General features: G+C 45.8%; 1 protein-coding gene and 1 long non-coding RNA gene across 4 annotated transcripts in view; one reads left to right on the forward strand and one right to left on the reverse strand.

The window, feature by feature from the left end:
• LOC115086304 overlaps positions 1-771 on the reverse strand; it is a 54,333-nt gene extending 53,562 nt beyond the window's left edge. For 2 of the 3 annotated variants that reach the window (XR_003855214.1, XR_003855215.1), the window contains exon 1: positions 682-767. This is a non-coding gene — a long non-coding RNA (uncharacterized LOC115086304). Of the gene's footprint in view, positions 1-681 lie in introns of all 3 variants that reach the window. The other variant, XR_003855216.1, reaches the window with a different exon arrangement.
• Positions 772-4,136: 3,365 nt separating this feature from the next.
• The window catches only part of LOC115085845 (vacuolar protein sorting-associated protein 28 homolog), a 72,299-nt gene continuing 60,727 nt past the window's right edge, over positions 4,137-15,708 (forward strand). Inside the window, exons 1-3 of the mRNA XM_029592347.1 lie at positions 4,137-4,296; positions 6,952-7,003; positions 13,216-13,244. Of these exons, the coding sequence (XP_029448207.1) occupies positions 4,237-4,296; positions 6,952-7,003; positions 13,216-13,244 (141 nt within the window). The 5' untranslated portion in view covers positions 4,137-4,236. The remainder of the gene's footprint in view (positions 4,297-6,951; positions 7,004-13,215; positions 13,245-15,708) is intronic.

Consider the following 15,708-nt stretch of genomic DNA (forward strand, 5'->3'; position numbering starts at 1 on the left):
GGACGTTCTAGGGGAAGAGAGGCACCATTGTCCCCGGGTCTGTCTACGATGGTAGAACAGAGCAGCACCTGTAAGTAGTAGTGATGAATGGAAGTCCTAGTGGAAGAGAGGCACCATTGTCCCCGGGTCTGTCTACGATGGCAGAACGGAGCAGCACCTGTAAGTAGTAGTGATGAATGGACGTTCTAGGGGAAAATGCAGGCACTCATGTGGTCAGGTCTGTCTGGGCAGGCTATGCAGGTAACCTAGGACGTCAAATGTCTGGGCAGTGGCCACACTAGTATTTCTGGTTATTTAACTATTGCAGAACCTCGTGGTTAAGCATGGGAAAGGCGGGTGCTGGAGGAGCTAAGTGGGAATCTTCTATGCTCTTCTACCCAAGATGATCTTGTACAAAAGGAGGAAGACAAGACTTTTCTGGATAAGGAGAAATCTTGCAGATAGATGGTCAGACCCTGTGGCTGACAGCTGATGTGTATCCTTTGCAGGGAGGGCAGAATGGATGGTCTTTTTCTGCTGTCACTATGTAACTATGGAGATGCCTGCAGCACATAGACCCAGATACCAGAAGCATACACACAGACTCCATTAATATTCTGAAAATTTGGAGAGCATGAACTTGTAAACAATGAAATTCTTGCTGTGGGCTGTTCTGATATCTAAATAAGAAAGACGACTTACTTCCTGCAGGCTGCAATCAATGCATTTGGTGAAAACTCCCGAGGATGGTATGTAACATGGATTCAGGTGTTTGCAGTCTTCTGACAGTTCTGAACATGCGTTGGAATATCAGGACTCACCCGCTGAGGTCACAATACAGACAATGTCACTCCTTGTGTGGGTGGTGGGGAAAGGAAGCAGTGACGTCACAATTCCAACTCCACCACAGGGAAGGGGTGGCAGCCCTCATAAGAGACATTGATTGTTCCTTTTTATAGGCAGGTTCTTAACATTAACATAATAAGATGCAGACAAAGACCGACCAACCCGTCCAGTCTGCCCAGTAATTCCTGTCCACACTGCCAAGGATACTGCCCAGCTGCCAGTCACAGAGTGTGACCATCTGCAAGATTTCTCCCTATCCAGAGCAGTGATTTTTTGTCTTTCTCCTTTGTATTCCACAATCGTATCTCCATTTGCTTCCCCCTCCAATATCCATGCCTCACATGCTTAAGCAAAATGCTCTACAACAGTCCAAAAAATCCAGCAACCCCCAAACCCTGCTCACTCAGTGATGGGGGTGAGTACTGCAAGAAAGGGCCAGCTCTGACCCCACTCTACCAGGGACAGAGGTGAGTACTCCAGGTAAGGCTCAGCACCCCCAAACCATGCTCTCAGGGACTGTGAACAAGTACTTCAGAACGAGGCCCAGCACACGCAAACCCCGCTCTCAGGAGCTGTGGGCAAGTGCTCCAGGAAGGAGTCCTACCCCCACCACCAGACCCTGCTCTGCCAGGGACCACAGGCAGGTATTCCAGGAAGGGGTCAATGACCCTTGGACCCCGCTTTAACAGACAGGAGCTAAATTAGGTAACAAAGGGCTCAGAGATGGGATGGAAGAAGAGTCAGGGTGGATAGCCTGAGGAATTAAAGGACACAGTACCTTTTTTCTAAAAAGACGAACTACCTTCGAGTCATCCTGCTCAGGGACCAGGATTCCTTCCTGCTGCTGGATCCACTGGCAAATTATTGCCAGGAAGTTCCCCTGCCCCCACTGGGACATCCTCAGAATCCTCCGAGTCATCTCCACCGGGACCTGAACCCAAAGGAGGACCCAATAATTTCTGAACAAGGGAAACGCGCTTTCTATTCAAACAATCCGACTTGGGCCTCACGGCACGGCCCTCCCTCGACTGGGACCGAGAATGCAAACCAGAATAGGCTGCCTGATGCTTGGCCAGATAAGCCTTATGCAGCACCAATACAAAGTCAGCCGAAAACGGCTTAGAGAACCTAGCCCCAGCAGGAGAGGAACCAGGGACGGGCAGCATGGGTACATCTTCCTACTCCGAGCCCCCCTGATCATCCTCGGAGCCCGAACACGCTGGAACCCAAGCTGAGCCTATTAAGCCGTGAACCTGCCAAGCTGCACGCACGGCATACCGACCCACGGTCCATTGCTCTCGCTAAGGAAGCTACCTCAGAGCAGGAAAACAAAATACTCCAGCACCCCAGCCGCCAAAGCAAGAGGAGGAAGTCTCCCGCGTAGTACATATGTACTGCTGCCTGAGACTCTGCTTGGTTTTTGTTTTTTTAACTTTATTAAAACTTCCCCATGGCTGGAAAGAGAGGCTCAAGAACAAAAAAATTAGAAGAAAAAATACCCCGAGCCTGCAGCTGCCTGAGCGGCCTCATGAAGGGGAGGGATCTGGACCACCAGATTTACACCCCACAGGTGCTAGGACTGAGCATACTAAAGGGTCACCAATCCCCAGCTCGTCCATCTCAATCAGATAGGGAAGAACCCATCAGAAGTTAAAAAACTCCTGGGAGGAAGGCTCAAAAATAAAAAAATTGCCCAGACTGCAGAACTGCAGGATTTACTCCATCTACCATCTGCTGGAGACAGAGAAATACTGAGGGTCTGCAGGTGGCACGTGTGGTTAAGTAGCAGTGTCAGTGAAACTTTCTCTGTCTCCACCTGCTGGCAGGGAAGCAAAACCCAGGAGTCTGGCCTGATCAGGGTATGTACGGGGAACTTGTTACCAAACAACAATCTACAGCCTTAAATTCTAAGATTACAGCTCATAGGTTAAGAGCAAAGGCAACTTCTTAGGCATATTTAAATTGAGTAAGCTCTTCTGAAATTTGTAGAGCAGCCACTTGGTCCTCCTTTTTTTTTTTTAATAATTTTTTTATTCTTCCATTTTTCCATTTACATTTCCAAGCACACACTTGATTTGCAAGCAAAACAGAAGAAACTAAATTACAAGAAATACAAAATACCAAAGGCATTTATATAATAAGCACAGGAAATATTGCTGATAAAGTCCACAACAGGGGAAGAGACCAAGCACAACTTCAGGTATATTTATCTTAACTAAAGGAAATATTTCAGATCAGATTCAATAAGCTGTATTTTTCAATCAAATAAAGCTGAGGTCATTAGTATTCATTCAGTAGCTACAGGAGAGGAGGTACTTATGCTAGACTATTTTTCCATCCAAAAACTCAAGAGAGCTGCTGCGGCATAAAAAAACGTGTATTACCTTAAAACTTAACAAAACATTTGTATGGATATTTGAGCAAAAAGAAAGCCCCCAGTTGTATTACTTGAGATCTCAGTTGAAGAAATAACCTTCTCCTGGATTGGGTAGATCTCGCAAGATCTGGATAGATATTAATCTTTAAACCAAGAAAAAGCTCAGTTCGGTGTCTAAAATACAATCACAATATCCATTCCTTATCAGACTCTAGTAGAAAAGGCACAATCAGAGTGGAGGGAGACACTTGCTCTTTTTGAGTAGATTCCAAAAGGTTTGCAAGATCCAAATCTGGAAACACAGGGGTGAGAACTTGTACGCCTTTTCCCCACATCTGTCGATTTCTTATATGGGGGAATATAATATACTCTTCACATCATTGGCAAAACGGTTTCAGGAACTTTCAGTGCCTCAACCAAATATCTTTTCCACAGATCTCCCTGTTTCACCAGTGGATCTTCAGGAAAATGTATACATCTGAGCTTTCCCCCCCTTATCTGGTTTTCTAGTTGCTCTCTTTTATTTAATAACATCTGATTTTCCAGTATAATGTTCTTTTGAACTTTGAGAGAACCTTTCAATTGTTCCTCCAACAGTGAATCAACCTTTTTGCCCACCGCCACCTCTTTCTCCAAATTTTTTTAGATGAATATCACTTGGTCCTCTTTTGATACTGTTTTTAAAGCATTATATCTCTTTTCAAGGAGAACCTAATGAAAAATGTGGGGCATCTATTCTCACTTGTTGTCCACTCTCCTGCCTCATTGGTAAAGGGGCTGAGCTTTGCAGTCCCAGTATGTGGCGCTGCTTTGTGCGCGCCCACTGGAGGCAGCCGCACCCCCTCCCCCTCCTCCCAATAGTTGCTATTTAGAGACAGACTAACAAGTCTTCAGCTTCCTATTTCCGGAGGTAACTTTAGGCAGTAACTGGGTGCTAGCTGTACCGAGCATGCGCCCAAGTTTTCTTCGGAGCCGTAGAAGAGTGGAGAGGTCCGCATTTGGCGCCGTGGGTGACTTCACCCCTCCCAACCAACATGTGTATCTGTTTTGTGCTGCTATCCACGGAGAACGCCAGTCACACGCATGCAACTTTGGTAAGTTCCCCGTTCCTGTTCAGAGCAGCGCGTGCTGCAGTCTCTCCCCGGCAGCGCTCAGCAGGAAACTCCCAGTCTTTGAAGGCCTCCCGCCCAGAGAGCTCCGGGAACAACCGCAGCGCCTTCCCGGCCCGCGTTCCCCCACGCGCCTCTCACTGACAGCGTCTCGCGCCCGCGTTCCCCCACGCGCCTCTCACTGACAGCGTCTCGCGCCCGCAGGACAAACAACAAAACTGGCGCCCGGCGCAGAAAGAACCAATCGGCGCCGGCCGGGAGGGGAGCCCCGCGCCTCGCCGGATATGACGTTTTGCGCGCGTGACGTCACGACCAAACAACCCGGAAAAGAAGAGGAAGAGGCCGCGGAGAAACAGAAGAGGTAAAAGAGAGCCCGAGAAAGCGCCGCTCCCACCGCTTAACCCGGTTCGGCCCGGAACAGAAGGTAAGGTTCTGCGTCTTAGCGTTAGCGCTTTCCCCTTTATCTGCCTGCGAGCCCGTGGGCGTCCCGCCATCTTCCCTGCCCCGTTTCCTGAGGCCGGACTGCAGCAGAGCGGCCCCGTTACCTGTCGGCCCCCGCTTGTGCAGGGCTCTGCCGCGGGGGGAGAGAGGCTGGAAACCATTTACGTGATATTTTGTGTTTTATGGGATTGTTGTAATCTACACTGAGTGGAGGGAAGGGAATAGAAGCCTTTGTATAAATAAATACATAACTGTAAGGAGCATAAGCAGCCCTGGCTTGATTCCCCCCCCCCCCCCCCCCCCCCCCCGCTTTAATTGCTGGATTTTACTGCTCAGACTGCAAGCATTTGTGATCATAGCTTCCCAGCTGCTCTTCCTAGTCACCTCTTCTGCTTTACTGGTCCATACACGGCCCCAGCCTCCAAAGTATCCAAAGCCACTTTCTTTATATTAGCTTTTGTGCCAGGAATTGAAGTCACCTATATGGCAGCGACTTTCCTTCCCCTTTCTATGAACAGGTAACATTTCTGAAAAGGCAATGGCCTTTGCTGTGTGTCTGATCTTCTTCCCTAGATTTTGGAAATCTTTCTGTATTTCATGTTTCTAGTGAGATCACTGGTCTCCAGATGGATGATAAAATTTATATTAGAATCCTTACATTTTCTATAATCGTTTTGACTATTTGGTTTGCATTTCTATTAGTTGAGGATCCTAGAAGGCATTTAACTGTTTTATCCCATCAAAGTGAGTTCCAGAATTGTTTCCTTTGACTTTGTCTCCCTGCAGAAGAAGCTTTGTTTTATGACATTTGATCATGTTGAAGAATTTCTGGGAGCATTGAATGACTACTTCCCTTTCAGAAATCACTTCATTTATTTATTTAGTGATTCTTATATACCGCGGCACGTAAAGATATACATCACCTCTGTTTACAGTAACCAATAAATTAGCAACAGGCTTTACATGCAACAGGCAATAAATAACGGATTTCAGGAGTGCCTAATGTAACTCCTTTAACTATTAAGAACAAATGCATATTCTAATTCAATAACGAAGCAGGTGAGATAATATGCAATTAACCTGCTACAGGCCTATTCCATTAGTTAATGTCAAGTCACAAATATTGCAAATAGGGAGAGCAGGCGTAAAGGGAGAACAGTGAAATTAGCAGATTGAAACAAACATAGGGGAGAGAAAAGGAACAGGGAGCTAGTGAAAAGTAAACAAGAAAACGGCATTTCAGATTAATCGATGATCATTGTGTGAAAGCTTGTTCGAACAACCAGGTTTTGAGGTTTTGTTTGAAAGTTTTATGGCAGGATTCGAGACTCAAGTCCATGGGCATTTTGTTCCAGATGTTGATACCAGAGAAAGAATGGTCTCTTGTGGTCACGTGTTCTGTTGCTTCATGTCACTTCATGTTCTGTTGCTGGGGCTTCTTCATTTTCCAATACAGACAATGCATTATGTAAGGGTAACTGCAGGTGTCTCCATCAGACTTTATTCTGCCAGAGCCCACTGTTATCCAAATATTCCTGGGAATGGATTATTACAGGTCCTGTAGGGAGTGCATTATTTCAGGTCCCGGTGGAAAGGTGTAGAGAATGGATTATTATAGGTTCTGGTGGGAAGGCATAGGGAGGGGATTTTATATCCTGGTGGGAATCTGTAGGAAGTGGATTAGTACAGTTCCTGGTGGAAAGGTGTGAGGGGGAGATTATTATAGATTCTGGTGGTAACACATGGGGAGCAGATAATTACAGATCCTAGTGGGAAAGTGTGGGGAGCGGATTATTACGTATCCTGGTGGGAAGGCATAGGGAGTGGATTATTACAGGTCCTGGTGGGAAGGCATAGGGAGTGGATTATTACAGGTCCTGGTGGGAAGGTGTAGGGAGTTGGCCTTGGTGTAGGATTAAGAATGTACCATTGAGGAAGATCTCAATACCTGAAACAGCCTGACAGCAGAGGTGCTGGAGGTCAGCAATGCAACAGGATGTAAGCATGCTTGGGAGAATTGTAGAGCACGTTGGTAGAAACTGGGTTGAGAGTAGTGTTGATGGTGGTGCTCTACATTTGAGAATTTATATGATCATCTCTGCAAAGTAGAAGAGGATCAGAGAAAGAGACTTCTGGATGAGCTAATTGCTCCTTATTTGTCATCATTTACTATGTTCCTTTCTGGTGTTTGTGTTACAGAGTGCAACAAGGAAGATGTTTCATGGAATATCGACCACGCCAGGAATGGGAGGTGAGCTGTATCTCATTAATACCAGTTGTAGGATAAGGGGAGAGGGCATAATGAGTTGCAGGCAGGTGAATGATCTCTGCCTCTTAACTGGATAGTAAGTTGTGTAACATCACCCAAACATGATGGGGGAACTAAAGCAGATTCTTTGCTCCTTAAAATCCAATCTAGTATAATACAGATAAGGAGTGAACTTAGCATAGAACATTGCCTGGGATGTTTAGAACAAACATCCTTCACTGTTGACTGTGCGACAGTCCTTTTTATCTCACTATGGAGTGGGATTGGGAAGACAGGAATGGTAATGGGATAATCACAGAGGATTCCTAGAGGCTAAAGGATGGAATTGAAAAGAGGTAACCTTTTTTAACTGGGGAAACCTGCATGGAGCGGCAGTTACCACCCTTAATAGAACGCATGGGTGTAACCTGCACGGAGCGGCAGTTACTATCCTTAACAGAAGACAGAGGTAACTACACAGAGCAGCTGTTGCTTCTCCCAAAAAAATAAATCAATTTTTTTTCAAATTATATCTATTGGTTTTCTGATTGAATATAATAAATAAAATACAATTTGCAATAAGGCAACCAAAGTTACAAATAGAAGAATATTTAAGCAAGAAAAGAATGCAAATCATCTGCCCTATAATCTAGGGGAGTTAGAATGGAAGTAGGAAATACAATAAATTGCAAACAAAAAGGAGGAGGTTACACTTTAGGAGCAAACTAAATACTTAATTGTACACTCCATCCCAATTATCACTACAAGAACTAATCTTCAGCATTCTTATTCACAATAAAAGTTTCAAGATGCAAAGGGTCAGAAAACAGAAACTTATTAGACTGATATATTATAAAACATCTACATGGAAACTTTAAAAAGAAGGATGCCACAAAGGTAAGAACCTTTCTTTTTAATGAAAGGAAATGTCTCCTCCATACCTGAGTGAGACGGGAGACAGCAGGAAATTCAAATAAAAGACCAAATCTTTATCCCATTCTGCACAGAAAGAGACTATTTAAAGTAGCTCTCCTAGATATTGAATCCAACGAATCTTCCAGAAATCTTGAAACATCTGGGCCAACAAACATCTCATTTAGTACCATCTGCTGATGGTCTCTAATTTACCTAAAATTGAAGATGCCAAGGCTAAATCAAGTGTCATGTCAGGATTATGGGCGCATGTCCCTAAGATCCCAAAGACAAAGGGCCACTAAAATAGCGAGCCTTCAACAGGACCACTCTCCGGATTCGGGCTCATATGCCCCCACCCCAGGACATTCAATTCAATCCTCCCCAGGGTCCAAGATAAAGTCTCAACCTACCCAGATGGTCTCCTCGGCTGAACTGAGAACAAAGAAGCAATGACACACATTGGAGTCAACAAATGTAAAAAAGAACCTGGAGGTGCGTGGTCCTGACTCAGGTGCGCTGTATGTGCCGCAAGAAACCCGACGCACAGTGCAACAGCCGGTACAACTAAGTAAGCCAGATACTACGCCAAAAAAGAGAGAGGACACCTTGACGCCAACCGGCGCACATAAGCTGTTCCACCTCGGCACAAAATGCGTCTCGACCAGACAAAGGTGACGCAACGACGCACTCCCATCATCTCAATGCATCGACGCACACTCGACGCAAAAACTGTGATGCACAGACACAGTCGCACAATCATCTAAATCCCCTCACACAGGAACAACATACATAAGAAATTGCCATGCTGGGTCAAACCAAGGGTCCATCAAGCCCAGCATCCTGTTTCCAACACAGACCAATCCAGGCCACAAGAACCTGGCAAGTACCCAAACACCAAGAAGATCCCATGCTACTGATGCAATTAATAGCAGAGGCCATTCCCTAAGTCAACTTGATTAATAGCCATTAATGGACTTCTCCCTGAACATATCCAAAACTTTTTTGAACCCAGCTACACTAACTGCACTAACCACATCCTCTGGCAACAAATTCCAGAGTTTAATTGTGCGTTGAGTGAAAAAGAATTTTCTCTGATTAGCCTTAAATGTGCTTCTTGCTAACTTCATGGAGTGCCCCCTAGTCCTTCTATTATTGAAAGTGTAAATAACCAAGTCACATCTACTCTTTGAAGACCTCTCATGATCTTAAAGACCTCAATCATATCCCCCCTCAGCCGTCTCTTCTCCAAGCTGAACAGCCCTAACATCTTCAGCCTTTCCTCATAGGGGAGCTGTTCCATTCCCCTTATCATTTTGGTGGCCCTTCTCTCTACCTTCTCCGTCACAACTATATCTTTTTTGAGATGTGGCGACCAGAATTGTACACAGTATTCAAGGTGTGGTCTCACCATGGAGCGATACAGAGGATTTATGACATTTTCCGTTTTATTAACCATTCCCTTCCTAATAATTCCTAACATTCTATTTGCTTTTTTGACTGCTGCAGCACACTGAGCCAACGATTTTAAAGTATTATCCACTATGATGCCTAGATCTTTTTCCTGGGTGGCAGCTCCTAATATGGAACTTAACATTGTGTAACTACAGCAAGGGTTACTTTTCCCTATATGCAACACCTTGCACTGTCCACATTAAATTTCATCTGCCATTTGGATGCCCAATCTTCCAGTCTTGCAAGGTCCTCCTGCAATGTATCACAGTCTGCTTGTGATTTAACTACTCTGAATAATTTTGTATCATCCGCAAATTTGATAACCTCACTCATCGTATTCCTTTCCATATCATTTATATATATATTGAAAAGCACCGGTCCAAGTACAGATCCCTGAGGCACTCCACTGTTTACCCTTTTCCACTGAGAAAATTGACCATTTAATCCTACTCTCTGTTTCCTGTCTTTTAACCAGTTTGTAATCCATGAAAGGACATCGCCACCTATCCCATGACTTTTTAGTTTTCGTAGAAGCCTCTCATGAGGGACTTTGTCAAACCCCTTCTGAAAATCCAAATACACTACATCTACCGGTTCACCTTTATCCACATGTTTATTAACCCCTTCAAAAAAATGAAGCAGATTTGTGAGGCAAGACTTCCCTTGGGTAAATCCATGTTGACTCTGTCCCATTAAATCATGTCTTTTTATATGCTCTACGATTTTGATCTTGAGAATAGTTTCCACTATTTTTCCCAGCACTGAAGTCAGGCTCACTGGGCTATAGTATTCTGGAACACCCCTGGAGCCTTTTTTAAATATTGGGGTTACATTGGCCACCCTCCAGTCTTCAGGTACAATGGATGATTTTAATGATAGGTTACAAATTTTTACTAATAGATCAGAAATTTCATTTTTTAGTTCCTTCAGTACCCTAGGATGCTTCCATCCGGTCCAGGTGATTTGCTACTCTTTAGTTTATCAATCTGGCCCACTACATCTTCCTGGTTCACAGTGATTTCGTTCAGTTCGTCTGACTCATCACCCCTGAAAACCATCTCCAGAACTGGTATCTTCCCAACATCCTCATTAGTAAACACGGAGGCAAAGAATTCATTTAGTCTTTCTGCAATGGCCTTATCTTCCCTAAGAGCCCCTTTAACCCCTCTGTCATCTAATGGTCCAACCGACTCCCTCACAGGTTTCTTGCTTCGAATATATTTTAAAAAGATTTTATGAGTTTTTACCTCTATGGCTAACTTCATTTCAAATTCTCTCTTCGCCTGTCTTATCAATGTTTTACACTTAACTTGACAATGCTTATGTTTTATCCTATTTTCTTCAGATGGATCCTTCTTCCAATTTTTGAAGGATGTTTTTTTGGCTAAAATAGCCTCTTTCACCTCACCTTTTAACCATGACGGTAATCGTTTTGCCTTCCTTCCACCTTTCTTAATGCGCGGAATACATATGGACTGCGCCTCTAGGATTGTATTTTTAAACAATGCCCAGCCTGTTGAACACTTTTAACCTTTGCAGCTGCACCTTTCAGTTTTTTTCTAACTATTTTCCTCATTTTATCAAAGTTTCCCTTTTGAAAGTTTAGTGTTAGAGCTGCAGATTTACTTATTGTCCCCCTTCCAGTTATTAGTTTAAATTTGATCATGTTATGATCACTGTTGCCAAGTGGCCCCACCACCGTTACCTCACTCACCAAATCCTGCCTTCCACTAAGAATTGAATCTAAAATAGCTCCCTCTCTTGTTGGTTCTTGAACCAATTGTTCCATGAATCAATCATTTATTGCATCCAGGAACTTTATGTCTCTAGCAAGTCCTGATGTTACATTTACCCAATCAATATTGGGGTAATTGAAATCTCCCATTATTATTGCACTGCCAAATTGGTTTGCTTCCCTGATTTCTCTTAGCATTTCATCATCTGTCTGACCATTTTGTCCAGGTGGATGGTAGTATACTCCTATCACTATACTCTTACCCAACACACATGGGATTTCTACCCATATAGATTCTACTGAGCATTTACTCTCTTGTATGATCTTTATCCTGTTGGACTCTATACCCTCCCGGACATAAAGTACCACACCCCCACCAAGTTGATCCTCCCTATCATTGCAATATAATTTGTATCCTGATATAGCACTGTCCCATTGGTTAACCTCCTTCCACCAAGTCTCTGTGGATTCAGTTCCTGATGCCCGTGTTGACAAAGATAACATTCACAGACTCCATGGCAAAAGAAATCAACTGATGTTTAAATACTAACGATTTAACAGTGGGATCTCCATTTCATGTCCCAGTACATGACTTAATCCTAACAATAGATGCCTCAATATAGGGTTGGGGAGCTCACCTACTGCATTACAAAATGCAAGGACTATGGATGCAAGTCGAAAGATTATATCCAATCAATCTATTGGAGCTCAGAGCCATGAGGTATGCACTAAAGGTTTTCACACGTCTATTGATTGTCTATGTGTATCATTAAGGTTTGACCTCTCAAGTCGCAATGGTCTACATAAACAAGGAGGGTCAGGTTCCTGGACTCTTTGCAGGGAAGTCGTCTGGATATGCGACTGGGCTCTCCAAAAATTCATTATTGCTAAAGGCAACCTATTTACCAGGTTTAGCCAACAAGTTAGCAGATCGCCTCAGCAGAATATTTCACTCCCACGGATGGTCACTGAACCAAACTGATGTGGAAAAGATATTTCTCCAGTGGGGTCACCCTTGGATAGATCTTTTTGCAATGGAACAAAATCGAAAGGTTCGACAATTTTGCTCAGTACATCCCAGCCCCATCAGTTACAGAGAGGATGCTCTTCTGATGTCATGTTCGCAGGGTCTTCTTTATGCATTTCCACCAATTCCAAAGCCCAGGCCACTGTTACTGATAGATGTGACTGAGAGAGTGCCTGACATGGACGGAGACAGCGGAGAGGAGCGCCCAGGCCACTGTTACTGATAGATGTGCCTGAGGTGCATGCAGACAGCAGAGAGGAGTGCCCAGGCCACTGTTACTGATAGATGTGACTGAGGTGCATGCAGACAGCAGAGAGGACTGCCCGGGCCACTTTTACTGATAGATGTGACTGAGGTGCATGCAGACAGCAGAGAGGACTGCCCAGGCCACTGTTACTGATAGATGTGACTGAGGTGCATGCAGACAGCAGAGAGGAGCGCCCAGGCCACTGTTACTGATAGATGTGACTGAGGTGCATGCAGACAGCAGAGAGGACTGCCCAGGCCACTGTTACTGATAGATGTGACTGAGGTGCATGCAGACAGCAGAGAGGAGTGCCCGGGCCACTTTTACTGATAGATGTGACTGAGGTGCATGCAGACAGCAGAGAGGACTACCCAGGCCACTGTTACTGATAGATGTGACTGAGGTGCATGCAGACAGCAGAGAGGAGCGCCCAGGCCACTGTTACTGATAGAAGTCACTGAGAGTGCCTGAGGTGCATGCAGACAGCAGAGAGGAGCGCCCAGGCCACTGTTACTGATAGATGTGACTGAGTTGCATGCAGACAGCAGAGAGGAGCGCCCAGGCCACTGTTACTGATAGATGTGACTGAGTTGCATGCAGACAGCAGAGAGGAGTGCCCAGGCCACTGCTGCTTCAAGGGTGATTACTGCCACTAAACAATAAGACCAGGAAGAGGAGAGGGATTAATAATGGGGAAATGCTCTGGGTACCCCAAACCCCAGCCTCAGGACCTTCTCGGTCATACAAGGAATGAATAGAACTGGGACAGATCCAGGATGGATCGAGCCTGGAATAAAACTTCTGATAGTTTGTGTAATGTTCTTCATCTTTTTCTTCAGGTCCTGGGAATAAAGCAGAGCTTTATGAGGTGAGCATGGATTTCTCTCTCTTTCTTTCTTTAGGAATCCTCAGGATGCTTCAAATGGTTTTTCATTACATTTCCAACTGAAGGTCTCTCTTATCCTTCCATGCCTGTACAGTCAGAACAGTCTACTCTTGCCTAATCCTCTCTTGCTATCACTGTGCAGAGTATGTGTGTGCATAATGAACTCTCCTGTTTATTCACAGCTGATTCCCTGTCTATCCCCCTGTGCTTATCCCAGGCTTTACCCCTCACTCCCCCACAGCTAAGGATCCTCTGTGGTTATCCCAGGCTTTACCCCTCACAGCTAAGGATCCTCTGTGCTTATCCCAGGCTTTACCTCTCACTCCCCCACAGCTAAGGATCCTCTGTGCTTTTCCCAGGCTTTACCCCTCACTCCCCCACAGCTAAGGATCCTCTGTGCTTTTCCCAGGCTTTACCCCTCACTCCCCCACAGCTAAGGATCCTCTGTGCTTATCCCAGGCTTTACCTCTCACTCCCTCACAGCTAAGGATCCTCTGTGCTTATCCCAGGCTTTACCTCTCACTCCCTCACAGCTAAGGATCCTCTGTGCTTATCCCAGGCTTTACTCCTCACTCCCCCACAGCTAAGGATCCTCTGTGCTTATCCCAGGCTTTACCCCTCACTCCCCCACAGCTAAGGATCCTCTGTGCTTATCCCAGGCTTTACACCTCACAGCTAAGGATCCTCTGTGCTTATCCCAGGCTTTACACCTCACAGCTAAGGATCCTCTGTGCTTATCCCAGGCTTTACACCTCACAGCTAAGGATCCTCTGTGCTTATCCCAGGCTTTACCTCTCACTCCCCCACAGCTAATGATCCTCTGTGCTTATCCCAGGCTTTACCCCTCACTCCCTCACAGCTAAGGATCCTCTGTGCTTATCCCAGGCTTTACCTCTCACTCCCCCACAGCTAAGGATCCTCTGTGCTTATCCCAGGCTTTACCCCTCACTCCCCCACAGCTAAGGATCCTCTGTGCTTATCCCAGGCTTTACACCTCACAGCTAAGGATCCTCTGTGCTTATCCCAGGCTTTACCCCTCACTCCCCCACAGCTAAGGATCCTCTGTGCTTATCCCAGGCTTTACACCTCACAGCTAAGGATCCTCTGTGCTTATCCCAGGCTTTACCTCTCACTCCCCCACAGCTAAGGATCCTCTGTGCTTATCCCAGGCTTTACCTCACACTCCCTCACAGCTAAGGATCCTCTGTGCTTATCCCAGGCTTTACCTCTCACTCCCTCACAGCTAAGGATCCTCTGTGCTTATCCCAGGCTTTACCCCTCACTCCCCCACAGCTAAGGATCCTCTGTGCTTATCCCAGGCTTTACACCTCACAGCTAAGGATCCTCTGTGCTTATCCCAGGCTTTACCTCTCACTCCCTCACAGCTAAGGATCCTCTGTGCTTATCCCAGGCTTTACCTCTCACTCCCCCACAGCTAAGGATCCTCTGTGCTTATCCCAGGCTTTACCCCTCACTCCCCCACAGCTAAGGATCCTCTGTGCTTATCCCAGGCTTTACACCTCACAGCTAAGGATCCTCTGTGCTTATCCCAGGCTTTACCTCTCACTCCCCCACAGCTAAGGATCCTCTGTGCTTATCCCAGGCTTTACCTCACACTCCCTCACAGCTAAGGATCCTCTGTGCTTATCCCAGGCTTTACCTCTCACTCCCTCACAGCTAAGGATCCTCTGTGCTTATCCCAGGCTTTACCCCTCACTCCCCCACAGCTAAGGATCCTCTGTGCTTATCCCAGGCTTTACACCTCACAGCTAAGGATCCTCTGTGCTTATCCCAGGCTTTACCTCTCACTCCCTCACAGCTAAGGATCCTCTGTGCTTATCCCAGGCTTTACCTCTCACTCCCCCACAGCTAATGATCCTCTGTGCTTATCCCAGGCTTTACCTCTCACTCCCTCACAGCTAATGATCCTCTGTGCTTATCCCAGGCTTTACCTCTCACTCCCTCACAGCTAAGGATCCTCTGTGCTTATCCCAGGCTTTACCCCTCACTCCCCCACAGCTAAGGATCCTCTGTGCTTATCCCAGGCTTTACCCCTCACTCCCTCACAGCTAAGGATCCTCTGTGCTTATCCCAGGCTTTACCCCTCACTCCCTCACAGCTAAGGATCCTCTGTGCTTATCCCAGGCTTTACCCCTCACTCCCTCACAGCTAAGGATCCTCTGTGCTTATCCCAGGCTTTACCCCTCACTCCCCCACAGCTAAGGATCCTCTGTGCTTATCCCAGGCTTTACACCTCACTCCCCCACAGCTAAGGATCCTCTGTGCTTATCCCAGGCTTTACACCTCACTCCCCCACAGCTAAGGATCCTCTGTGCTTATCCCAGGCTTTACCCCTCACAGGCAAGGATCCCCTGAACTCTTGAACATACAGAAAGAATCAGACTAGTGAATTGTTACAATTTATTGAAGTATTCATATCTCTAAT

This window comes from Rhinatrema bivittatum, chromosome 2 (genome assembly GCF_901001135.1).
Source record: "Rhinatrema bivittatum chromosome 2, aRhiBiv1.1, whole genome shotgun sequence".
NCBI classification, from domain to species: Eukaryota; Metazoa; Chordata; class Amphibia; order Gymnophiona; family Rhinatrematidae; genus Rhinatrema; species Rhinatrema bivittatum.